The sequence below is a fragment of the Physella acuta genome, unplaced genomic scaffold, assembly GCF_028476545.2.
Source record: "Physella acuta isolate Inbredline_101_S28 unplaced genomic scaffold, ASM2847654v3 ptg001686l, whole genome shotgun sequence".
NCBI classification, from domain to species: domain Eukaryota; kingdom Metazoa; phylum Mollusca; class Gastropoda; family Physidae; genus Physella; species Physella acuta.
Window position 1 is genome coordinate 67,845 of NW_026733199.1, and position 27,316 is coordinate 95,160.

General features: G+C 35.5%; 3 protein-coding genes across 6 annotated transcripts in view; 1 reads left to right on the plus strand and 2 right to left on the minus strand.

Moving 5' to 3' along the window:
- LOC131929842 (protein TANC2) overlaps positions 1 to 4,604 on the plus strand; it is a 46,602-nt gene extending 41,998 nt beyond the window's left edge. For 3 of the 4 annotated variants that reach the window (XM_059286235.1, XM_059286236.1, XM_059286237.1), the window contains 5 exons: positions 430 to 562; positions 868 to 959; positions 1,071 to 1,217; positions 1,621 to 1,721; positions 2,256 to 4,604. In XM_059286235.1, the coding sequence (XP_059142218.1) occupies positions 430 to 562; positions 868 to 959; positions 1,071 to 1,217; positions 1,621 to 1,721; positions 2,256 to 2,481 (699 nt within the window). In that variant the 3' untranslated portion in view covers positions 2,482 to 4,604. Of the gene's footprint in view, positions 1 to 24; positions 323 to 429; positions 563 to 867; positions 960 to 1,070; positions 1,218 to 1,620; positions 1,722 to 2,255 lie in introns of those variants that run through there. The other variant, XM_059286238.1, reaches the window with a different exon arrangement.
- Positions 4,605 to 4,716: 112 nt separating this feature from the next.
- On the minus strand, positions 4,717 to 11,404 carry LOC131929846 (putative methyltransferase-like protein 24). The gene is made up of 4 exons (XM_059286240.1): positions 11,307 to 11,404; positions 10,421 to 10,559; positions 9,768 to 9,917; positions 4,717 to 8,631 (listed from the first exon to the last, which is right to left on the minus strand). Exons 1-4 carry the CDS (start codon positions 11,402 to 11,404, stop codon positions 8,452 to 8,454), a joined length of 567 nt encoding a protein of 188 aa, XP_059142223.1. The 3' UTR covers positions 4,717 to 8,451.
- Positions 11,405 to 27,203, minus strand: LOC131929847 (uncharacterized). Its single transcript, XM_059286241.1, has 7 exons — positions 27,085 to 27,203; positions 22,934 to 23,055; positions 22,167 to 22,248; positions 21,598 to 21,626; positions 20,097 to 20,188; positions 13,213 to 13,341; positions 11,405 to 11,465 (listed from the first exon to the last, which is right to left on the minus strand). The coding sequence occupies exons 2-7, from the start codon at positions 23,042 to 23,044 to the stop codon at positions 11,405 to 11,407; spliced, it is 504 nt and encodes a 167-aa protein (XP_059142224.1). The 5' UTR covers positions 23,045 to 23,055; positions 27,085 to 27,203.
- Positions 27,204 to 27,316: the final 113 nt, after the last annotated feature.

Genomic DNA, 27,316 nt, shown 5'->3' on the forward strand with positions numbered 1-27,316 from the left:
AGATGTCTTGTGTTTGTTCCCTAGGTTCAGTTCCTGATAGACCATGGCACATCTATAGAACACATATTTTACTGTTTGTTGTGATGTCTTGTGTTTGTTCCCTAGGTTCAGTTCCTGATAGACCATGGCACATCTATAGAACACATATTTTACTGTTTGTTGTGATGTCTTGTGTTTGTTCCCTAGGTTCAGTTCCTGATAGACCATGGCACATCTATAGAACACATATTTTACTGTTTGTTGTGATGTCTTGTGTTTGTTCCCTAGGTTCAGTTCCTGATAGACCATGGCACATCTATAGAACACATATTTTACTGTTTGTTGTGATGTCTTGTGTTTGTTCCCTAGGTTCAGTTCCTGATAGACCATGGAACATCTATAGAACACATATTTTACTGTTTGTTGTGATGTCTTGTGTTTGTTCCCTAGGTTCAGTTCCTGATAGACCATGGCACATCTATAGAACACACAGACCTGAGTGGGATGCGTGCCCTGGATAGAGCCATAGCATCACGGAACACAGCAGTCATAGTTTGTTTCCTCAGGAAAGGGGCTAAACTAGGTAAGGTTTTTGCTGGTTTTTATGTTGAAGATATAATACATTGAAATGACATGGCTCAGCGGTAGAGCGCTGGACTGCTAACCCAAAAGTCTCAAGTTCGAATCCGGGTTCAAGTCAGTAGAATGTCCCAGATTCCACCCAGCTCTGATGGGTACCTAATTCAAAATACAATACCATTAGATATGTATTAGTGGGCTGGATGTTTGATATAGTGTGTGAGAAATATGTGGTATGTGACTGAATTTAATCAAGTAATTATTTAACTTATCTACTGCCTATCACATTTGATATTTGTACAACTTCAGGTCCTGACACATGGGCAATGGCAGCAGGAAAAACTGATGTGCTACTTCTCTTGTTGAATAAATTGATGGAAGATGGTAACATCCTGTACAAGGTGATGGTCTAATCCAATTCTTTCAGTAACATAAAATAATCAAGAATTTTCAATTTTCTTGATCTTTATGAACTTTTTTTTTCAATTGTGGATTATATTTATGTTTGACAGAAAAACAGAATAAAAGAAGCATCACAGAGATATCAATACGCCTTGAAAAAATTCCCAAAAGAAAATAGTCCTGAGGAAGCCCAGACGTTTAGAGAATTGAGGTTGAACTTTCTTCTCAATCTTTCAAGGTGTAAGCGTAAGATGAATGTAAGTATTATGTTGTTCAATGTGTAATTATAAGAAAAATACAATTCAGCATTAAGTTGTAAACATTATATAAATGTGTTATATTGCTCAAGGTGCAAGTGTAAGTATTATATTAAGTATAAAATAGTTCTTGAAATTTGTGTGGCTAAAATGAAAAATTTCAGATTCGAAGGATAATAATTGTATTCAATGTGTCTTTTCATGAATAGGGTTGTGGTTTCATGACAATAAATGTCAAAGTATTTTTTAAATTGTATTACTTTAACTAAGTGATCTACACATTAACAGTAGGCTAAGTGATGTCGAGCCTTTAGTGCTTATTAGTAAATGAACTGTACAATAAACTGTAAACAATTAATGTATTATTTGCACATAACACAAATTGTTTGAATTTATCCTTCAGGACTTACAATCTGCGATAGACTTAGCTACCAAAGCTCTGGAGATCAGACCCAAATGTTTTGAAGCTTTTTACGCCAGAGCTCGAGCTAAGAGAGATGACAAGTATGTAACTCTTCTAAAGTTTTGAATAGTTTAGGTTCTATTTTTATGACACTGTATTTGTGTTGAGCAAAATATTGTTTATAAGTTTACAGCCATATAAAATATTCTAGATGTGTTTTTATACCATGTTTCTCATTGGTAGTTGAGGGTTAACATTGTTAGCATAAATACAATGATGAAAAGCCCAAACTAGATAATAAGCATCTAAAAAAAACACACCTTTTAAAATAAGTCAATGTATTACCACATATGATATACTGGCATAAATACTATCATGAGAGGAGTGGGGTGGGTGAATGATCCCCATGTATGCCAAGGTCATTAAAACAGAGTAACTCTACTTTATCTGCACAATGTGTCTTGGACACAAACAGTAAAAGATGGTGAAGGCTACTTACACTTCTGTTCAAAAACCATATCAGATATTTATAACTACTAACCTAATCTTTAAGCTAAGCTGAATAAGTAAACATTGTAGGCTACATCAGAGTTTGAACACAATTTTATTCTTCTGTTTGTCTTGTTCATCAACAGGCAGTTCTCATCCGCTCAGCAAGACATTCTAGAAGCGCTGAGGCTGGCGCCTAAAAACAGGGAGCTCCAGAGACTCTTGAGCCGTGTCAAGGAGGAATGCAAGGAACAGATGGCTCGCTATGAAAGCGGCATGAACACAGGGGCCGGTGTGGATATGGATAGGATATCCGAAGATGAAGATTCGCTGGCGATAGACCACCGGATAACTGATGAGACACCATTGTGACATGAGGCAAGGGGAAGGTGGGGCGGGGACAAGGTTTAAAAACAAACCAGCTATATGCCTAGGTTATTACTAATTAATTTGTTTCTCTAGTTTGTTATGGCTAATTAATAAAATGTGCATATTAAGATCTGATTTTACTCACTAGTAAAATAATGCTGGAATGAAACTCACTTATTAACAAAATAACATTATAGTAGTAATATCATTTCATACATTTATTTATTATTTTAATAAATAATTATTTTTTGGCTTTTAAACATTGACTTTTAAAATATTTTTTTTTAATTCTGAAAAGCATTCGTCGCAATTGTTAACAGCACCTTACATCGCCTCCTTTCCCTCATTTTGTTGCTACAAATGTTTCATATTACATTTTTACTTGAATTTATGTATAATAAGTAAATTCAGGTAACAGCTTCACTGTATCATAGCTAAAGTAGTTCAAAGAAAAGTTGGTGTTTTTTTTTGTTACCTACACTAAGGGAAGTCACTCAACATTCCCTGGTGTTTTTCTAATACTTATTTTATTCAACTTGTTTCAGCTTGCATTTTTTGTTGGTTTTCTTAATGCACATTTTGCACAATCTTTGTAATTTTTATAACACAGTTTTTGTTATGCATAGTTTTTTTTTTTTTTATTTTGTAAGAAGGAACAATAGTGTAATTAAACCAAGTGTGACTTGTCTTACAGTTAATTTAATAACAAGATCAAATAAATTTTAAATCATTAGTAAGGTATTCCGTCTCTTCTCCATAATTCATTTCACTATAGTAAAAATGTTTCATTTATTTTTTTAATTAAAATTTATATATGTAACTTGTCAATAGAATTTTTGATTGATACTAACAGAATGAGTTTCTTAAAGAACCTCATTCACTGCATAGAAATCTTTTTGTGAAAATAAATAGTTACGCAATGTCAAGAGTTGAGATAAGTGATAATGTGGTTTAATATTTACATCCTGTAGAACTATATTCTATTTCACCAGATAACAAATATATATATTTTAACAATTAACTGACAGTTTTAAAAAGTGAATAGTCTATGTATTATTCCGTATTATTTTAATGTTGAGTTTTAAAACAGAGACGTGATAAACCATTTGTGTTAATAAAAAACGATTTTGTGCCTGTAAAAGTTTTGTATTTATAAATATGTGTATATTATGTGTAAGCATATATGTAAGCACATATGTAGAATGATACACATAACTGCTGATGTTTGATTTTTAGTTGTGCCATTACATGGCTAAGATCTAAAATAAATTTGTTTTTTCCATAATTCCAAATATATAAACAGATTGTATGTATAGCATGAAAAAAATTCTTGTACAATATTGGATTGATCCATGTGGTGCTACACTTCATGAATAATTTAATTTATATTTTTAAAAATGTATTCTGATTTCTGTTTAATTAAATACTTGGGTGGCTTTTCTGTGGCTAATGCTAATTCTGAGTTCTGGCATATACCATAAATCTGAAGAAAACTTAGCGTTATCCTGCTCTTTTAATAAAAAAAAACATTTCATTAGCCTACATAAATCTACAAATATCATAACTGCAAGTATTTTAGCAAATTTAGTTGTTTTTTTAAAGTAACTAAATGTAAGAATAACCATTTAGAAAGGTGTATGTAAAAATACTTCATAGAATTATATTTAATTTTTATTTATATCTGCAAAGAAATTGTATCCAGATGGAGTAGTGTATGTACAGTTTTTGTCTATGCTTATGTTAGCAGTTACCAAACAATGAGTTGTTTGATTTGTAGTTTTTTTTTATTATTATTCGTTATTATTTGTTAAGATGCAATTTTTTAAAGAAATGCATTTTAATTGTAATTGTTTTTTTCTAATGATGTGGGCATGAATGTGTGATAAAAAGTGATTCACTGCTTGCGTCTAAACTCTCTCAAGCATTAGAATAACCACAGACTTGTGAAGAGAGTAAAGTTCTGCTTTTGGGTCTAGTTGAGCCGTTGATGGGTCAAATGAATGTGTGAGGCAGTGTGGAGCTATCAGGCTCAGCACTTTTTGAAAATCAGCTCCAACTGAATAATGCTTGGAATGTTATGTGATTATCCCTATAAAAATATATTTATTAAAAATCTGAATGGGAAGTTTTTGAAATTATTTTTTCATTTTTACCCTTTGATAACAATGTTCTTTTTAGTTTTTGGTGTCAAATCATTAGTCTAAAAAACAATTAAGAAATAACACTCAGAAAACATTCTAGAACATATTTAATTGACCACCACCTACATTCCCACTAATTCCAAAAATTTCTGCATTATAGAAAAAATATAAAAATGGAATGTGTTTTCTGCTTTCTCATCAAAGAATTACTACTGCATAACAGGATTTTGTGTATTAAAAAGTGGTAGAACTTTCATATTATTAGGTAATTGATGTAAGGAATACTTACAAAAAATATTTCTAATTCCCTCCATAACTACACATAACATTTACATATCACCCAGGTGTATCAACATATACTTTTTCAACATACAACATGTCATTTTCATTTGTAAAATTTGGTGTCAAGTTATAACATATACATGCATTTAATATACTGTAGTGCACAAAGATAATTTGGTTTACTACCAGTGCCCACTTAAAGGCAGCCTCACTACACCAAGGAGGGTGTAGGGTAGGAGTAATAATCATGAGTGTGTAGCAAAATTAATCAACTGCCCGAGGTAACCTGCTGGGCCAACTTAAAAGGGAGGAAACATTTTGTAAGAAACTTCCCAAATCAATAATGTCCATAAATCTTTTTACATGAGTATGGACAAAGGACCAAACATAAAAAAAAAAGAATTAAATAATACTTTGGCCAACAAGTTAAACCTGTCAATCTGGCAACTTTAGGCAACACATTTTGTTTTCTATCAACAAGAATCTGCTAAGCTAAGATGGACAGATTAATAATTATGAAAAAGAACAGTTTCATAAAAATTATAAAACATTCAGTTTCTGGCAAGTTGTGAAACATTTTCATGTTTGCGATACATCTCCTTTAAAAAAAAAAATTCAGAGTTATCACCTTTACACCTCTGCTTTGAATGGACAGCCTATTTCTTTAGGAAAAATTGAAAAATAATCAATCTGACTTATCCCACTTTTGTATTTACAATACAAATTTTCTATTACATTTTTTAATTAATTGCAAAGATAATATTTTGATAAACATAATTTTTTTTAAAAACATTTTTAAATGTACTATCAAAAATAAAACATGAGCTAACTTTAATTAATAAATATTTATTTACAAATATATGTACAGAACCAACAGTAGTGTGACAGATTCACAATGTTATGATATCATGAATCACTAAATAGAACAATTTATTTAAAACAATTAAAGCAGGAGGTTCAATAATTTGTCGAAAAATTTCATCAAAGTATTTGTATACAAGACCCACAGAAATTCACTTTTTTTTGTCATAAATAATTAACAGCGACTACATTTACATCCAATACTGGTGGATGAATCAAATACATCAGGACAAAAAGTAAGTAAACAAAATCTAGACCGGTTGGACAACAATATTTGGTAATGATGATAAGTTTCTGCAAACTTTTATTTCAAGATCTATGAGTGGAGAATGTATTGTTTTTTTTTACAAGTATTATTTGAAATAGTTTGTATGTTGCTATTCAGATCTATTGACATACTCTCATAGGGACATATCTGTGGCCATACAATGATTAGTATTGCCCACTGCTGTCCAGCAATACTAACTACCATAACAGTTTAATATCTCAACACATTGTACCAAAGGTTTTAAAAATAAGAAATACAACCTATTAGTTATATCCTGAGTTGATAACAATTACGGCTGAATATTAATTATTAAAAATTTAAATATGAGAATTTTAATTGATTACACAATTAACCAAAAATATGTTAATTGTTTCTAATATATCAGAAATAGCAATTAAATTCAGTTGTTGGGTGTTATACTTTTGGCAAGAAAATGCTTCAAACATGTGCATTGGAAGAGCATGTAGCATTGGAAGATTTGATTATAGGAACTTAGTTTAACAGACTGGTGATGGCCATTATTTTAAACTTCACTGATAGCTACAATACATATTTAAGTCAATTGTGATTGGAATTTAAACCAAGTTAATGTAAGGGATAAATACACGCCAATAAGACATACACTTTAATGAAGGGTGGCAAACAGAGAACTCAGTTTTAAATGATCAAAAAATTGAATCATTGGTTACATTTTGCAAGTGATTCTAGGATCAGCCAGTTCTGTTTTCTAAGGAAAATGTAACAAAGTATTGACACATTCAAACAATAATTGAAAACTTTGGTATAGAAAGTATTGAAATACAATTGTCAGTCAATATAAAACTGTGCTGTAGCCTACCTACAGACCTAGCAAAATTTGATGAGCTTCAGGAAGAAGTAAACAAAAAAAAAAAGCTTGGCTTTCCAATGAGGATTAGTTTTGAATACTGAACAGGGTCTTTGGTGAAATGCAGCATTGCTAACCCTAAAATCTGCTTTTCATGTTTGCGTTACCCAAAAACATTTTGTACCTCTCTAAAAATTTCACCAAATTTATTTAAAATATTTGTAATCATCAACAGGTATGAATGAATGAAGCAATGTCTCACATGGCAATAAATTTTAGTCAATCAAATTGTGACCAATCAAGGTAATCTGGTAATACTGTAAGAGATTTGGTTAAAACAGGGCTGGCTACTATAATAACTAGCAGAGACTGTTTAACCTTGAGTTAAATAAATAAAAACACTTATAAACATAATGTATTTGCTTCAAGCAAAAGAAAATCACAAAAGGATTCAAATTTTTAGCCAACAAATATTTCTATAATAAAAAAAAATCACCTGTGTGTGAGTATTTCAAATATTTTGAATTTAAAAAAATTAAATGTTGAGCATGGATCTGTGGGGAAAAAAATCTAATAATTAAAATTTGATTAAATTAATATTTCTGTGAGGTAAGTCTTTAAGTTGATACTGGCAAAGCTGATAGCTACAGTATTATATAATCAAACTTTCTTAATGTAAACACAATATTTCAAATATCATTTTTTAGCCATAGATGAGTTTAAACATGTCACACAAAATAAACCAACTGCCCAATATTATTCACAGAAAGGCAGTTCAAACAACAAATCTAGACTAGTTTAAAGAGCTGAGTAGCAGCCATAGTAGTTGGTGTCTGAACTCAGTTGGAACAATATAAACAGCATAAATAGATTTTCATCAAAAAATCTCAACAAATCAGACTATTTACAGAACTGTAATATAATTAGAATGTAAGTGATGTAACTCATTTTCATTGTGCAGATAGTTGGCCTTTTGACCTCTGACATGAGGTGATGGTAAAAAAATGTGCATGTGACATCTGAATATTTGAGACTGATGGAAAATATATAACAGCTGATTCATAACCACAACTCTAATGCTCTGACTAAACAATGGCTTTCAATGATTAAAATTAGTCTGCAAGTGTTAACCATTTTCCACCAGTAAAACATTTGTGAAACTACACTAGCAAGTTGAGAATAATGTTATAATTACAGATGAGCTGAAAGATGACCTCTATCCAACACACAGCTCAGAGAAACCCAACCAAATCATTTCAACCCAACCCTGACTCAATTCATCAGACACAAGTCATTCTAAGTTTTAAAATGTTCTGGCTCATAAAAAATCCTGACAAATCCCAGCTGGTCAAAATTTAGGAAAATCCTAAAAAATCCCAGCTCATCAAAACTTAGGAAATCCTAACAAACCCTACTGATCACAACTCAGGAAACCCTAACAAACCCTACTGACCACAACTCAGGAAACCCTAACAAACCCTACTGACCACAACTCAGGAAACCCTAACAAACCCTACTGACCATAACTCAGGAAACCCTAACAAACCCTACTGACCACAACTCAGGAAACCCTAACAAACCCTACTGACCACAACTCAGGAAACCCTAACAAACCCTAGCTCGTAACATGCAGTGCGTTCAATCATGGAAAACTTGGATAAGTATCGGCAGGCTTGGTTGGCGTGGTGGTGAAATATTCTAAACTTTTGTCTGTACAATTCAGCCATTATCTCCAGCATGTGAATATAGTGTTCTCTAGATGGTTCTTTGTCTGTCTGTAAAGGGAAATACAAAAAAATTGTTTCAGATATGGTTACTTGTTTATATTAAAGTTGGAGAAAGACAAGTTCAAGTTTTTGAAAAAACCTATCTAGACTTATTTTTAGGCTAGAACTCAAATTAAAAATTCTAGAAATATATCAAAGAATGACTCATAGTCAAGCTGTACAAGAAAATATAAAAATTCTACCCCCATATGGACAGTAAACAGTTTATTAGATTATATGCAAAGAGGTTGTCAATAAATGACGGAATACACATAGAAGGAGGGGGGTCTTTAATTTTTGTGACAATGTGTGATGAGGGGGAAAGTCAGATTCAGATTGTGTGACATTATACTTGTCATTTTAAAAAAGTCATGTTAGAAACTGAATTTTAGCTGTTATTTAGCCTTTTTTAAAACTGTTTTTGTAAATTGTAATAGAAATTGACTAATATACTCTATGTTAACAGAATTCAGTCAATATTTTAGAAGATTTTAAAAACAAATTAAACAGTAATTTTGATGGGGTTTGGAGGCTGAGGTATGAAATCATTTTAGGTGGGGGTCTTGCTTATTATGATGATGTGTGATGAAGGGGATGGGGGGAAGGTAAGAATTGTTTTTAAAAAGTGTGACGTCATTTATGGATGACCCCTAAGAGATGCACAAATTATAATAAATATTTCACCAGTTAAGAAAACTTTATAAGTATACTTGTCAAGCTAAATTTAATATCTGATTTACACACATTTACAAATTAGTTTTAAATCAAGTTTAAGTGTAAACTTATCCAAATTGAATTTTTAAAATCTAATTTTAAATTGGCAATTTCTGAATTTAATACCCTAACAGTTTAATTTCATGTTATTCCAATATCACTGGATGTTTAAAATGTTTCACGCCTAGATTAAACAGTACTTTAAGTTTGATATATCTTGTGCCCTGATTTAACATCACAATAACATTGAGACATTCCAGATTAGATATCGAAGTCAATGGCCTTTATGGTACATAACAAGTTGACATGTAATACTTAATTGTGTTGGAGGAAATCCCTTCAAACACTAGAATTAAGTACGAAGAAGAAGAACAGAAAGAAGTTATCCTTTAAAGTGAAATATTCCCATATGTCAGTAAAGAAATATGTACCTGCTGTGGGTTATAGACAGAACAACCTTCACATTGGTGCACTTCAACGAGCAGCTGATTGACAGTCTTGAGTTGATCAGAGGTCAAGAGGTCAGGCAAAACTTCCCACTCATACTCTTCTATATCCAATTTTACAATGGCGATGTTTGTCTGTTCAAAACAAAATTACATAAGTCATGATTGAACAAAAAGTAACATAGAGAGTTGAATCATACTATTAAGCAAAAAAAAAATAATAATAATATAGAAACATTTTTGCTACTATTATTAAATTATAGCAACAATGTAAAGATAGTCTAAAGTAGGTTTCGATTGCTCTGTATATGGCATATAGTTTACCAATATTTTTAGGCATGTAAGGGGTTACATATTATTCTGGACAAGTGGCAAAATCAGGAATGGTCTTTGTGGGGGGGGGGGGGGGGGGGAGAGAAGGGGAGATCCATAATTCTACTTTCCGCCTCCCCTAAGTCACTAAATGAATGAACTGCCTCCTGCTTTTCTCCTATTTAATCTTCCTTCTACCAAAAAGTAAATCCTATCGTGAGGCGGATCTAAGCCAGCTCCTCCAGAATATCAAATTTATGCCCAACCCCAAACTGATTTTTAAAAAAAATCTAAGCAACTTTGGTTATATACACAGAAACAATCACCTTTGAATGCTTTAAACTTGCTCGTATGCTTTCAAACTTAGCCATTGGCCAGCCATTGGCTAAAGTCCTGTCAGAATCAGCCAATCCCAGATGGTAGAAAAAAGCCTTATCTCCCCTTTTGTTGGACTCTATCTTCATGCTGTAAACAATCAATATGTATCTCATTAACTTTTTTTGGTTGCATTGATTAACAATTACACTGATAAACATTACATAACAAGTTATATAAATATCACTTCCCCTGACCAGACTGTTCAAGAACCAGTTGTTTTTTTTAACTTGTTCACAAAAAGGCTTTAGAGTTCTGTTTTAACATTTCTATATTAAGAACTTGGTGAAATGGAACTGATTGATAATGGTAAAGGTTAAGGCCATGAATTTCTGTGCATGATGCCTTGGTTGATTTAGAACAATACATTGTATAACTGTAAAATCTGATTTCTGGCAAAGCGATATATATATATATATATATATATATATATATATCGCTTTGCCAGAAATCAGATTTTACAGTATTACAACACAGAGCAAAGAACTCTTCGATTATCTGTATCTGTAGACTTGACAGAGTGTGGGTGGTGTGTTGAGCTTTAATTAATTAATGGGCATCCAATCAAGACTACCAGGTGATATCTGCAGCATCTAAGCTGTGAATCTAAAGCTAGTCAATCATCAAATTTTGAATCACACCCTTTATGTATAAATAGAAACTGGATTCTAAGTTTGGTATCAATTCAATGTTTTAAGATTCTAAAAACTCTAAAAACATCAGAATAATATCCTTACACAAAGAAGGCAATGAAAAACAATGCATATAACCTCTAACATACAGACAAACATGACAACAAATAAGCAATACCAAGCAGTGAAGAGCTTGTAAACTTACCTGGGATCAAATGAATGGACCATACAACCAAATTTACTGATAGCTGCATCATCAAAGCTGAAGTCATTGTCTACCCTAGGAAAGAAATAACACAACATTTATTTCATACAACCAAATTTACTGATAGCTGCATCATCAAAGCTGAAGTCATTGTCTACCCTAGGAAAGAAATAACACAACATTTATTTCATACAACCAAATTTACTGATAGCTGCATCATCAAAGCTGAAGTCATTGTCCACCCTAGGAGAGAAATAACACAACATTTATTTCATACAACCAAATTTACTGATAGCTGCATCATCAAAGCTGAAGTCATTGTCCACCCTAGGAGAGAAATAACACAACATTTATTTCATACAACCAAATTTACTGATAGCTGCATCATCAAAGCTGAAGTCATTGTCCACCCTAGGAGAGAAATAACACAACATTTATTTTTCACAGTTTTTAAAAGATAAAATTCTAAAATAACATGCTTATGTAAAACATATGTATATGATGACCACAGTTCTATGTAAACCTGACATATAATAAGAATTGTACAACTTCAACTAAAAGTAACCAATGATTGGCAACAGCAATTACAGTAAGTTTTAAAGATGTAACTTAACACCTAAATCTAATTTAGGTTTTTTACTGTCAGGGATTCTAAATTTCAATGAAATGCGATGTTAATATTAATTGCGTTACATTTTTTAAAAGTCACTCTTCAAAAGTTATGGGGGAAATCATTAACTTCCCTTTATCATTACAGAAGTAGGCCTATACCAAAAACTATTGACACCTTTTATGGGTAACACTTTTAATGAGTCACTGAGTCACACCTTTTATGTGTTACATCTGTAATGAGACACACCTTTAATGAGGCACACCTTTAATGAGACACACCTTTAATGAGACACACCTTTAATGAGTAACACATTTAATGAGTAACACATTTAGTGATACACAGCTTTAATAAGACACACTTTTAAGGGGATATGCGCGGAAAAAAATCACAAAATTTCTTGTTTTTCGTCATGGTCGGTTTCTTGCACTTTTGGATACTTTGTCCATTTTTGTATAAAGAAAATAATAACTTTAAAGAGGAAAAAATATTTTATGTGTTTGAATTACGATTTTTATGACCCTATTAATTAAAAAATAATCAATTTTTCCCAATCTTACAAGCTCTCTATGAAAAGTTTTATATCCGTCATTATATTGTACTTGACCTCATTGGAAAGTTGGATTTCTCATGTATCTAATAAACTTAATTTCCTACATCTCGGAAACACCCAAAGCTTACAATCGGCTTTGCAGTTTACACAGATATGGTACGTTCCTGACCTAGTTTTCGTTACTTTTGGCTGTTTTTCTCAGTTCGCATGTTTTTAACACTAAAAAGACTACTAATTTTTTTTATTTATTAAACAATGCCAACCATATTTTCAGTAATTGTTCTTAATGCAAAAATACAACTTTTGTCACGAGGGAATTGTGATTGCTTTCATAGAAAAAAGTATTTGGTAATTAATATGCAAATTTTGAAACTTTTGAATACTAAAAAGGGTACGATTTTTTAGACCTTGTAAAATTCTTACTAGTAATTATTTCAAAAAGTCGTCGTGACAAAAGTTTTAATATATACTGAAATATAAGCAGTTTAAATTTGATTGCTATAGGTGCATAAATAAAAAAGCCTTAGTATTTTTAAAAGTACCGAAAAATTCAAAATGGCGGAGGTTTTTTGGGTTTCCATGACAACCAAAATTGTTTTCGACCCTTTTATTTGCTGTTTAATACTTACTTTTATATGCCAAATATGATAAAAGTATTCAAAAGGTTTTAGATCTTAAACTGTAAAACATAGAAAAAAACATAGCATATACCCTTAATGAGACACACCTTTAATAAGACTTACCCAAACGAGTAGACAATACAGTCAGACTTTGACAGGTAGGCGCTGTCTGCACACACGTCCCAGCCTCCGTCAGTGACACGCCCGACCCTTTCCACATTCTCACACTCCAGCTGGTTCTTGGTGACATAGCTGAAAGTTCAAACAGACTCTACTCATTTTATGTAGCCAAGACACAGTTAATCCTTTTTTGTACCAAATCATACAAAATAAATTCTGTAGAATACATGTTAAGTAAAAGTAGATTCCTCTAGATGTAGTGATCCATTGGGCAGACGAAGTAGGGTTCATATGTTTCTTGATGATAGCATATGAAGGAATAATGTGGTCAGCACTATGCCCAGCCACCTTTACTTTCACTAACAAAAGACAGGTGACCAGGATGGACATCCATCAGAGTTGGGTAGATTTAGGGACGTTACACTGACTTGAACCTGAGACTTTAGTTCACACCATCCAGTAGAATAAATGTAAGCATATTGGGATATTTTGTTATGCTCTGACCCTTAAAGTTCAAGGTTGTAGTAGAAACACTACTTCATCTACCTTATTGACCAAAACATTTGTAAAGGGTTTATTTACTTTTAGTTAAAGGCACTAAAGTCTATCATAAAGGGAGATACAAACACACAATGTTAAAAATTAAATTGCATGTTCTCATCCTTGACCACCATGTTATTTAGAGAAGAGAGTAGTTAGTGGTTGCCATTGTGACAGTTACTGGTGTCCTATCATCAGCTAGTTAAGTTCCCATTTGTTTGATGTAATGATAAATGTGCATGTACATTTGAATAGCCCAAATGGTACTCAAGTCAAGTGGGTCAAGTTCCTCAGCAAACCTGACGGTCCATGTGGCAAGTGAAGTAGAGTTCACCTGTTTGTGTGACCTCGCATAAGAAGGGATAGTGTGGTCAGCAGTATTCCTAGCTGTCTTTACTAGACACATCTACACCACCACTCACCAATGTTGTACTAGCCACATCTACACCATCACCCACCAATGTTGTACTAGCCACATCTACACCACCACCCACCAATGTACTAGCCACATCTACACCACCACCCACCAATGTACTAGCCACATCTACACCACCACCCACCAATGTACTAGCCACATCTACACCACCACCCACCTATGTACTAGCCACATCTACACCACCACCCACCAATGTTGTACTAGCCACATCTACACCACCACCCACCAATGTTGTACTAGCCACATCTACACCACCACCCACCAATGTTGTACTAGCCACATCTACACCACCACCCACTATTGTTATACTAGCCACATCTACACCACCACCCACCAATGTTGAACTAGCCACATCTACACCACCACCCACCAATGTACTAGCCACATCTACACCACCACTCACCAATGTACTAGCCACATCTACACCACCACCCACCAATGTTGTACTAGCCACATCTACACCATCACCCACCAATGTACTAGCCACATCTACACCACCACCCACCAATTTACTAGCCACATCTACACCACCACTCACCAATGTACTAGCCACATCTACACCACCACCCACCAATGTTGTACTAGCCACATCTACACCCCCACCCACCAATGTTGTACTAGCCACATCTACACCACCACCCACCAATGTACTAGCCACATCTACACCACCACCCACCAATGTACTAGCCACATCTACACCACCACCCACCAATGTACTAGCCACATCTACACCACCACCCACCTATGTACTAGCCACATCTACACCACCACCCACCAATGTTGTACTAGCCACATCTACACCACCACCCACCAATGTTGTACTAGCCACATCTACACCACCACCCACCAATGTTGTACTAGCCACATCTACACCACCACCCACTATTGTTATACTAGCCACATCTACACCACCACCCACCAATGTTGAACTAGCCACATCTACACCACCACCCACCAATGTACTAGCCACATCTACACCACCACTCACCAATGTACTAGCCACATCTACACCACCACCCACCAATGTTGTACTAGCCACATCTACACCATCACCCACCAATGTACTAGCCACATCTACACCACCACCCACCAATGTACTAGCCACATCTACACCACCACCCACCTATGTACTAGCCACATCTACACCACCACCCACCAATGTTGTACTAGCCACATCTACACCACCACCCACCAATGTTGTACTAGCCACATCTACACCACCACCCACCAATGTTGTACTAGCCACATCTACACCACCACCCACTATTGTTATACTAGCCACATCTACACCACCACCCACCAATGTTGAACTAGCCACATCTACACCACCACCCACCAATGTACTAGCCACATCTACACCACCACTCACCAATGTACTAGCCACATCTACACCACCACCCACCAATGTTGTACTAGCCACATCTACACCATCACCCACCAATGTACTAGCCACATCTACACCACCACCCACCAATTTACTAGCCACATCTACACCACCACTCACCAATGTACTAGCCACATCTACACCACCACCCACCAATGTTGTACTAGCCACATCTACACCCCCACCCACCAATGTTGTACTAGCCACATCTACACCACCACCCACCAATGTACTAGCCACATCTACACCACCACCCACCAATGTACTAGCCACATCTACACCACCACCCACCAATGTACTAGCCACATCTACACCACCACCCACCTATGTACTAGCCACATCTACACCACCACCCACCAATGTTGTACTAGCCACATCTACACCACCACCCACCAATGTTGTACTAGCCACATCTACACCACCACCCACCAATGTTGTACTAGCCACATCTACACCACCACCCACTATTGTTATACTAGCCACATCTACACCACCACCCACCAATGTTGAACTAGCCACATCTACACCACCACCCACCAATGTACTAGCCACATCTACACCACCACTCACCAATGTACTAGCCACATCTACACCATCACCCACCAATGTTGTACTAGCCACATCTACACCATCACCCACCAATGTACTAGCCACATCTACACCACCACCCACCAATGTTGTACTAGCCACATCTACACCACCACCCACCAATGTTGTACTAGCCATATCTACACCACCACCCACCAATGTACTAGCCACATCTACACCACCACCCACCAATGTTGTACTAGCCACATCTACACCACCACCGACCAATGTTGTACTAGCCACTTCTACACCACCACCCACCAATGTACTAGCCACATCTACACTACCACTCACCAATGTACTAGCCACATCTACACCACCACTCACCAATGTACTAGCCACATCTACACCACCACCCACCAATGTACTAGCCACATCTACACCACAACCCACCAATGTACTAGCCACATCTACACCACCACCCACCAATGTTGTACTAGCCACATCTACACCACCACCGACCAATGTTGTACTAGCCACATCTACACCACCACCCACCAATGTACTAGCCACATCTACACTACCACTCACCAATGTACTAGCCACATCTACACCACCACTCACCAATGTACTAGCCACATCTACACCACCACCCACCAATGTACTAGCCACATCTACACCACCACCCACCAATGTACTAGCCACATCTACACCATCACCCACCAATGTTGTACTAGCCACATCTACACCACCACCCACCAATGTACTAGCCACATCTACACCATCACCCACCAATGTTGTACTAGCCACATCTACACCACCACCCACCAATGTACTAGCCACATCTACACCACCACCCACCAATGTACTAGCCACATCTACACCACCACCCACCAATGTTGTACTAGCCACATCTACACCACCACTCACCAATGTACTAGCCACATCTACACCACCACCCACCAATGTACTAGCCACATCTACACCACCACCCACCAATGTACTAGCCACATCTACACCATCACCCACCAATGTACTAGCCACATCTACACCACCACCCACCAATGTACTAGCCACATCTACACCACCACTCACCAATGTACTAGCCACATCTACACTACCACCCACCAATGTACTAGCCACATCTACACCACCACCCACCAATGTTGTACTAGCCACATCTACACCACCACCCACCAATGTTGTACTAGCCACATCTACACCACCACCCACCAATGTACTAGCCACATCTACACCACCACCCACCAATGTACTAGCCACATCTACACTACCACCCACCAGTATAGTAGTCACATGTACAAAACTACCCACCAATGTATTACACCACCACATAATCATATACACAACAATCCACCAATGTTTTACATTACCACACATATTCAATCAGCCATCAATCTATTTTTATGTCTCAGAAGTATCTTAGCCACACACCAAGAAACACAACTGTGAACACTTAAGCATAACAATCTTCAATCACTTGTACTGAATTGATTTATAAAGGAATTCAAACATTCATTGACTTCAAATGCGCCAGCAGTGTCAACCCAACCCTAAACTAAGTTGGTAATTTTTCTAGATGTAGCAATTCTGTCAAGGATATACTTTGCTCTAACAAAATATTGTCTTGATATTACATGCCACCAAACTCTACAAGTAATGTAGGAATACAAACAAGAAGAATGGTCTACAGTCCAGTTTTTATTTACATCCTACTCAAGTTTCAAGCAGATAAGAAAAAACACTTGTGTGAACTAATGCAGTGTATATCCAGCTTCATAATTAGTGCGTTAATTAAGGTAGAAGTGAGTGAGGCTGTAATTAATTAACCATTAGAGCTAGGGCATCTATCATTAGTACAGAAACGTGACCCTATGAAAAACATACCTCCAGGGTTAATGATTGTGACAAAGTTGGGTGCAGTGAACAGCCCAAGGGAAGTAACTAACCAAAAGTCAAGGGAAGTAGCTAACCAAAAGTCAAGGGAAGTAACTAACCAAAAGTCAAGGGAAGTAACTAACCAAAAGTCAAGGAAGTAACTAACCAAAAGTCAAGGGAAGTAACTAACCAAAAGTAAAGGGAAGTAACTAACCAAAGTAAAAGGGAAGTAACTAACCAAAAGTCAAAGGGGAGTAACTAACCAAAGTAAAGGGAAGTAACTAACCAAAAGTAACAATCCACCACAAGTTAAAGGGAGTAACTAATCAAGTAGCAAAGCTCATCGCAAATTGAAGGGGAGTAATCACCCCAAGTAAAGAGGAGTTACAAAGCACAAGAATTAGGAAGTCAAGGGAATTAACTAAACCAAAAAGTCAAGCAGTGTAGCAAATCTACACTAAAGTAACCCAACAAGAATATTTTCTATTCTAACACTTCAGCACACATTTAAAAAAAAAAAAACAGCTGTGAATGACAAGTGAAATCAATACCCTACTTGGGGGGCAATTTCTTTTTCAGTATCTGAATCACTCCATGAGTGGCATTAACTGTGGTCTTGTGGTTCAGGGGGGGGGGAGAATTTAGTGTATGGAAACTTCAACACTGGGCCTTAGCTCAATTAAATTCTTTTTTAACAGGAGGCACTGACTTAATTAATCCAACAAGGTCAGCATGACCTAGCTCACACAAAAATGAAAACAGTGATAATTTAACTACATATTCACAATTGCAGATATGTTTATGTTACTGTTAGAAGTATAGTAAAAAAAAAATTTGAGTTTATGATTGCTGCTCAGTCATTGACTGACACTGTTTTCACAGGTAAAGTAGAGTTTGGCTTTTACATTTGGTTTAATAGTAAAGCATTACCCTGCTTTAAAAAGAGGGTATTAATGTATTAGGGTGAAGTTATTTACAAGCATAGTGTTAGCTTGCAATAGAAGCTACAAGCATAGAGTAGCCATGTGGCTGGGGGTAGCTACAAGCATAGAGTAGCCCTGTGACTGGGGGTAGCTACAAGCATAGAGTAGCCCTGTGACTGGGGGTAGCTACAAGCATAGAGTAGCCCTGTGACTGGGGGTAGCTACAAGCATAGAGTAGCCCTGTGACTGGGGGTAGCTACAAGCATAGAGTAGCCCTGTGACTGGGGGTAGCTACAAGCATAGAGTAGCCCTGTGTTAGTCTGAGGGTAGCTACAAGCATAGAGTAACCCTGTGGCTGGGGGTAGCTACAAGCATAGAGTAGCCCTGTGACTGGGGGTAGCTACAAGCATAGAGTAGCCCTGTGGCTGGGGGTAGCTACAAGCATAGAGTAGCCCTGTGGCTGGGGGTAGCTACAAGCATAGAGTAGCCCTGTGACTGGGGGTAGCTACAAGCATAGAGTAGCCCTGTGACTGGGGGTAGCTACAAGCATAGAGTAGCCTTGTGTTAGTCTGAGGGTAGCTACAAGCATAGAGTAGCCCTGTGGCTGGGGGTAGCTACAAGCATAGAGTAGCCATGTGGCTGGGGGTAGCTACAAGCATAGAGTAGCCTTGTGTTAGTCTGAGGGTAGCTACAAGCATAGAGTAGCCCTGTGGCTGGGGGTAGCTACAAGCATAGAGTAGCCCTGTGACTGGGGGTAGCTACAAGCATAGAGTAGCCTTGTGTTAGTCTGAGGGTAGCTACAAGCATAGAGTAGCCCTGTGGCTGGGGGTAGCTACAAGCATAGAGTAGCCATGTGGCTGGGGGTAGCTACAAGCATAGAGTAGCCCTGTGACTGGGGGTAGCTACAAGCATAGAGTAGCCCTGTGGCTGGGGGTAGCTACAAGCATAGAGTAGCCCTGTGGCTGGGGGTAGCTACAAGCATAGAGTAGCCCTGTGGCTGGGGGTAGCTACAAGCATAGAGTAGCCCTGTGTTAGTCTGAGGGTAGCTACAAGCATAGAGTAGCTCATATGTGACAGCAGACAACAACCTCACCTGTGATAGACAGCAGACAACAACCTCACCTGTGATAGACAGCAGACAACAACCTCACCTGTGATAGACAGCAGACAACAACCTCACCTGTGGTAGACAGCAGACAGCTCCTCCCATGACAACGCCCTTAATATGGTTTTATTCTGTATGACATCAAGTTCAGACATCAACTTCACATCCTGAAACAAGTTTGTTTGTTTTTTAAATTATTTGCATAAAGCTATAAGCCAGTTTATCAATTTTATACATTTTAAAAACTATTTTTTTTATCAATAGTAACAAATAAAAGTGTAATGAGGAAAGCTTTGATTGCCATAAAAAATAATGAATTTTAAAGACAAATTATTAACCAAATAAAGGATTCTAATGATTAGAAACTAGGCTACATTTAATTGTAAATAACCTTTCCTATCAATCAGAGATTTAGCCTGTTTACCCTTTTTATTGTTTATTTTGTTATTAAAAAAAAACATGGATAACAAAGTAACAAAGAAATGAACAAAAAGTGCACAATAAATGTGAAAAATGTACAATTAAAAGACTTGATAATTCCTTTTTAAATAAACAGGAACTTAACTGGTTATGAACTGAATGTAATGCAGAACTTAAACGTGAAATAAAACAGGACTGATGGCTGAGAACAAATTTTACCTGACAATCAATTAACAACATCGGTTCTAATTTTTACTGACCGTTAAACATTTGGTCAAATGTTTAACATACAAAAATATTAGGTCTCAGTTAATTTGCGCTGCTGACAATACAAATTTGTTAACAGGAGTCAACAGATAGTTATAGGAAATAAGTAGACTAAGCCAGAAACATTTATAGACCAGAGTCATAAACTTAATCAGTATATCAGAGAATGTGTTTTTTAATTTGCTTATGACAATCAAAACAATTTTATTTTTAAAAGACGAAAAAAATTAAAGTTTGTAAAATGCATTAGTATAACATTTTAAAATTATTATATAGGCCCTAAATGAAATTTTGGAGAGATTTTCAAATTTTCCAGTTTTTGCATAAAAATACTGTAGACTACTTCTACAAGGAAGCATAGACCCAGCACACAAAACTACTAGAGTACTTCATAGATTAAAAAGTAGTTTCCTATATCAATTGTGTGAAAATTGCCTTCTCGATTTTTTTACCACACAATAAATTATAAAACTAAAGGTAGTTCTGAAAATGTTTATTACCAACTGATTTTCAAAAAATGTCAATATTTGCAATGTGTTGACGCTTGCAATATCAAGCAGGTGAAAAGAATCAACGCTTACACAATACAACTGGCCTATAGACCCTAACTGATGTTACAACATCACACAATACAACTTGCTTATAGACCCTAACTGATGTTCACAACATGGAACAATACAACCCATGTTATCAATATACCCAGGCCTATATTTATCTTGTTTTAAACAAAAACATTAGTGGTGTGGTGTGTTGCTCTCAAATCCTGATATTCTTCTGTTTCTTTTAGACCTTACAATACACTAATAAAACTGCACTATCTTTGGCTATTCAAGTCTGCAGAAACAACAACACTAATATGATAGTAAAAAAAATGTATTACCCTAATTACCCCAGAGTCGATGATCTTGGATGAAAATGCTGAAATTAAAAAGCAATTAATTAGAACACATTTGACTTCATTACAAAAATACCGTTAACATTGGTTTTGTTTTAGGTTTGTATACATTAGCAAATACTAGCTAATGTTTCTTTAAGGTAAAGAATTCAGTCAAGCACTGAAGTCAAAGATAACCTAGAGGCTAATCATGAGTTGGATGGCATTGTGTTCTTTCTGTAGCCACATAAATCAGGGGTTCATAAGACCATCACAACTGATAATCCCATTTTAAACCAAACTCCTAGACTTGTGGTTAAAGCATAAAAGCCCTCAAACCAGAAACACTCAAGTGTTATGTTCCCCATTGATATAGTTTAAAAGGTAATTCCCTTACCTCAAAAATAAATTAACAACAATAATTCTAAATCTGTTTATCACACTGAATCAAACATAACTAATTTATTTAAAAGAAATATTTAAGCAAAATGTATTCCTGTATACATATTTTGGTTTTGTATGACATGATAAAGCCCATAGTTTGAATAAAGATAAAATTAGAATAAACTGAAGTCAAAAGTTACCTTGGTTTGCTTTTCTTGCTTTCTCATCCAAAAAGGGGAAATTAAATTTGTCTTCAGCTGTTAGCTCAATACTTGCATATGTCTGGAATTTAAATTATTAATTATTTTATTTAATTTAATTGGACTATTTTATATATTATTACATGAACATTTTTTTTCAAAAATTGAAAACAATTATTAAATTATTCATAAATTACTTAAACTAAGTTAAACAATAGATGAATACTTGTAGTTAGAAAAATGTATGTGTAATCTAAAAAATCAACATTTTGCTAGTATCTTGGCCCTTTTTCTAGCCTTACCCTATTCTATGTTTGAACATAATAGTAATATAAATAAAAAGTCTCTACGTGATGGTAATGCCATGCAGGTATTATTATAAAGACTTAAACAATATTGAGAGTAAAAATTAATATTAAGTCACCAACTGTTGGAGACCATTTTAGATATCACATAACACCATGATTGCCTAGCTAACTATACAATCTACAATTAACTAGTCAGCTGCCTATACAATCTACAATTATCTAGTGAGTATCACCATGATTGCCTAGCTAACTATACAATCTACAATTATCTAGTGATGTATCACCATGATTGCCTAGCTAACTATACAATCTACAATTATCTAGTGATGTATCACCATGATTGCCTAGATGCCTATACAATCTAAACTTACGTTACATTCATTATTACTGATTAAAAATATATTAGCCACATAATCAATTCAACTACAACACACTAGGATATACTTAGGATATACTTACAGAGACAGATTGCTGTGAGGAAATAAAAAGTATGGCCCAAAGGACTAAACATCCTGAACTAAGGAACAAAACATAAGCTAACAGAGCTTTCCTTCGTACACGTACTGGCATACTGCATCTACCTGAAAATTATAAAAAAACATTCAATAGATGTAAAACACATGCAAATTATTTAATAGACAAGGCCAGCTCCTCTCCTAGTAAACTGAGACAAAGAAATGACTAACACAGATTGAGAATGATACTCAGAATTAGCTTCAATAATAACAAAACTTAACCCAAACCTAGTTATCCTTACAACCATAGCAGTAGTCTTTTTGTACTTTGCAAATAGCACTATGCAATTTAATTGACTAGTATGAAAGAAGCAACAAAGACACATGTCTTGTATCATTAATTAAAACAAGCATACTGCAACACAAGCAAAATATTATTTTCTATACAGCTCCCTAATTACTTCCTTGCAAGTAATTAGTTGTACTGTAATTGTTCTCCATTAGTAAACAAAGCAGACAACCTTGTTTACGATCAGAGCTGATAAATGTAGGCGTATTTGTGTAGCGTATGTAAATATTGTTTACATTAGAACAAAGTATAATACTTTGGTATGCATTTGCTTGTGTTTAGTCATACCACCAGACTCATGTTATTAAAGACTAAGAAGGAGAATACTGAGCTATGAATATTGCATAGCTAATAAGTTCTCGTCATATACTTGATCTGCCTTTATTAGAGAATCATCAATAAATGAAATCAAACTAAGGCGTAGTCAAGAAATGTAACATAGCTTACATTTAGTGTTGTAACTAGGGAAAGTAATTATAACAGCCAGTAGCAGATTAAGAGGGAGGCTGAGAGGGCTGCAGCCAGAGGCCCCCAATTTTTAGGGGGCCCCAAATTTCCTCTAACAAATCACAGTAAATTTCATAGTGAAATTGTTTGATTTCTTTACTATAAAAACCAATGCTTTAATATTTGCATCACAAGCTTATTACCTTATTTTTTAAAACATCAAACATGGGCAAACACATCAATATAAATACCAGCTGTCATCACCTCATACCCAGAAATAAAGCCCACACTCCCTAAAATAAAACATTCTGGACCTGCATTTGCTTATGAAAAATGAGAGTTTAGGCATACTATAGACACCCCCCATCCCCCACCCCTTTAAAAAAGAAACCAGAAATTTAAATTTATTTCACCAGATCAACTAGCATGGCGGTTAACAAGTTTTTTTTTTTTTAAATAATAGGGTCTACACTCTGAATTAGCTCTTACTTGCAAGCATTTAGGCTAGCAGTATTCTAAACCGTGGCAATGAATGAAAAAATGCCTGACCATCTTTGCCCACCAGCTACATTACTAAGAAAGGTGCTTTACATATCTGTTATTAGAACTGAGGTTATAGAGTATCTAGATCTATTTACTTTGGATTAAAACTCCCTAGATGCATTATTTGAGATTTTAGTCTTTTTTGGTTGCTCATTAAACCTGGTGATAACAGGGCAGATCGTGGCAGATTAAGGGAGGGGGGGGGGGGGCTGAGGGATGACCCTGATTTTTAGAGGTCTTCAAATTTTCTCTTACATAGTATATTTAATTTTCAAACAGACTTCTGCTTTATGTAAATTAAGTGACCGTTTAAATGTTTGAATGACAAGCTACTTTATTTACCACATAAAAAACACACACGAGTTATTCCCCATGAAAAAACTTCAAAATGCTCTCCCCCTCTAATGTTAACGTTGGCTGTCATAGCTTTCTGCTCAAAAACTGTTTACATAAAGCAACACTCAATAAGTATTCTAAATTTTATTTCTGGCACACAAATCTTGTAATCAACCAGTTTCAGAAGAAGAAAAAAAAATCACTGGCTCTTAACAAAACAGGCTAGAAAAACATGTGTTACTTCAACATGTACGTTTATGAATAATCTGTCCAATAGCTAACAAAACAACGACCCCCTAGTGATAGGCAAAGCCTATAACGCTTTAAGCCAAACATAATTAAAAAAATGTATAGACTTACTGCTCTGGCTATTTGCATCATTCAAAATCAATACGTTAGGTAGGAATTAACTTGTTTTGAATGTTAGGCCTAGTTATACAAAGTGACAGGTGGTTAGTGATGTTTTTTCATGTATTCAATTCACAAGAATTAAAACCTAACCTAGACGACAGGTGTTAGCTTCAAGGATACGACTAGGTTTATCTCATAAGTATAGAGAAAGAAGTGGTAATGCTATAACTGATTGACAGCGATGGGTCAATGGACTGAACAGGATGCCATCAATTTTCCATTAAAGACAATCGTTAAAAAATTTCCTATCAATTTTTTGTTTGTTCCTTACAATCTAAATGACTGTTGTAAGTCTGAACCAGAAGCTTTTTTCCCTCTGTACTTAACGTGTGCTCTCCCTAAAATAATGAAAACTGTTTTTTATTGACCTCGCGTATAAAACATGAAAAGTGAGTAAATTACACCAGGCTAGCATTCTTTGACATATCTGCAAGTGTTAGCTGGCCTGATCACAGATACAAACATAATACAAAAGTGACATATCTATTATAATCCTGCGCCTTTTATTAGATCTAGACAAGCAGCTCTATAACACTAACAAGTTTAAAACAGTAGGCTTATGGAGTAAGGTATGGAGAGAGATGTTTTCAAATTTTGATATCTTAATCAAATTTTTTTATATTTATGCTTTTTTAAAGATAAATTATAACATAATCATGCACGATTTTAAAGGCACTATAGTTGCAATATCAGGTGTGTAACTAGGTTATCCTGCATTTTTACTCCTTAAATCATGGAAGTTGTAATTGGATATTATTCTCCTGTATGTTTAGCCATATAAAACAATATCTTTAAATCCAATTATAAACATACCTGACCTAAACATGTTTGTGTAACAGTAAATGTGTAACAGTAGCTGTGTCGCTAGACTAATTGAGCTTTTGTCAGTCAACACTATCCATTCCCAGGGTGCACCACTGAAATGGCCCAGGATAAAATAGCCCGTCAATATGACCCCAATATATTGGCTCCCGACAAATGAATCATTTGACCGACATAGCAGATATGAGCAGAAAAGCTAAACTTAAACCATAATATTTTTAATGAAAATATAACACAATAAAAATAGCACTGCTCTCACTCCCCAGTCACAATAAATGCTTTTACTTTTGTAAGATATTATCCCCAGTCGTATTAAGCATGAAATGACAGCCGACTGGGAATAGCCGTATTGGGGCTATACACAGTTGGCTCGGAATAGCCCCAATACAGCTATTCCCAACCGACTAAGTGTAAAAATGAAGGCCGATGCTAGCCGGAATAAGATACGCATGCGATACGCATGCGCAATGGAGAGAAACTACGACTTCGCGGCGATGTTTTCGATGGTACTGCGCATGCGTGTGTTTACAACCGCAGAACCCTAAAACCAACCCTAATCCTATCCCTAACCCTATCCCTAATCCTATCCCTAATCCTATCCCTAACCCTAGCCCTAATCCTATCCCTAACCCTATCCCTATCCCTAACCCTAATCCTACCCCTAACCCTCATTCTAGCCCTAACCCTAGCCATATGTCACTGCGCATGCGCAGAGCTATCTTTTGCCGACTAAGTGGAGACGTTGGGGAGAAAAATCTTCTTCCGAGTAGACACTTCGAAAAATGAAACGAAAACATAGCTTATGTCTTGCTTGAAGAATTGGTTTGTTTCGAAAAAAAAAATACTTTTTTTTTTTGTTAAATACATGGCATTACATGGTGAGCAGTAAATTAATTACAAAAAATCTGAAAAAAATATTGTTATGAAACCAATGCTACTATAAAATCACTTCAGCATTAATATAAACAAAATGAAGGGTGTTTTCACTTTGAGATTTGGGCAATTCAAAACAAATGCAAGTACTCTGACTTACATCATACTGTAAATTGTAACGTTTGGCACTTTCGTCTCAAACAAACAAAAGGTTGCCGACCCCTGCTCACTCTACTCTAGACGTCTAGATTAGATCTAGAGTCTAGATCTAGATCTAGATCTCTAGAATCTAAAGATCTAGATCTAGATCTGTCTTATTTATTTGAAGAACTGTAGGACTACATAGTTGTTAAAACAAGATCTAAATTACTTACTTTATTTAGATTCTAGATTCTCTATACAGACTCTAGACTCAGTATAATAAATTGTCCTAAGCCCAACGAGTTATGAGATCGCTACTTGTAAACATTCATTTTGGTCTGTCAATGCAAACTGTGTTTTAGTTCGAGTGTACAAACCTGAACTTGCCAAAAGAAGAGTTTCACCATCTAAATACTTAAAACGTAATCATGTTTAGAATGGACACAACGGCTCTTTTAAAATAAT

Coding starts and splice junctions, on each gene's coding strand:
- LOC131929846 (XM_059286240.1), bottom strand. CDS start 11,404: ATGTTGTGTTATTTCTTTCCTAGGGTAGACAATGACTTCAGCTTTGAT. Junction 9,918..10,420: donor CAAGTTTAAAGCATTCAAAG/GTGATTGTTTCT, acceptor TGTTTTGAACAG/ACAAACATCGCCATTGTAAA. Junction 8,632..9,767: donor CTGTCTATAACCCACAGCAG/GTACATATTTCT, acceptor TTCCCTTTACAG/ACAGACAAAGAACCATCTAG.
- LOC131929847 (XM_059286241.1), bottom strand. CDS start 23,044: ATGCCAGTACGTGTACGAAGGAAAGCTCTGTTAGCTTATGTTTTGTTC. Junction 21,627..22,166: donor AGCAAGAAAAGCAAACCAAG/GTAACTTTTGAC, acceptor TTTTAATTTCAG/CATTTTCATCCAAGATCATC. Junction 11,466..13,212: donor TGTATTGTCTACTCGTTTGG/GTAAGTCTTATT, acceptor TTTCTTTCCTAG/GGTAGACAATGACTTCAGCT.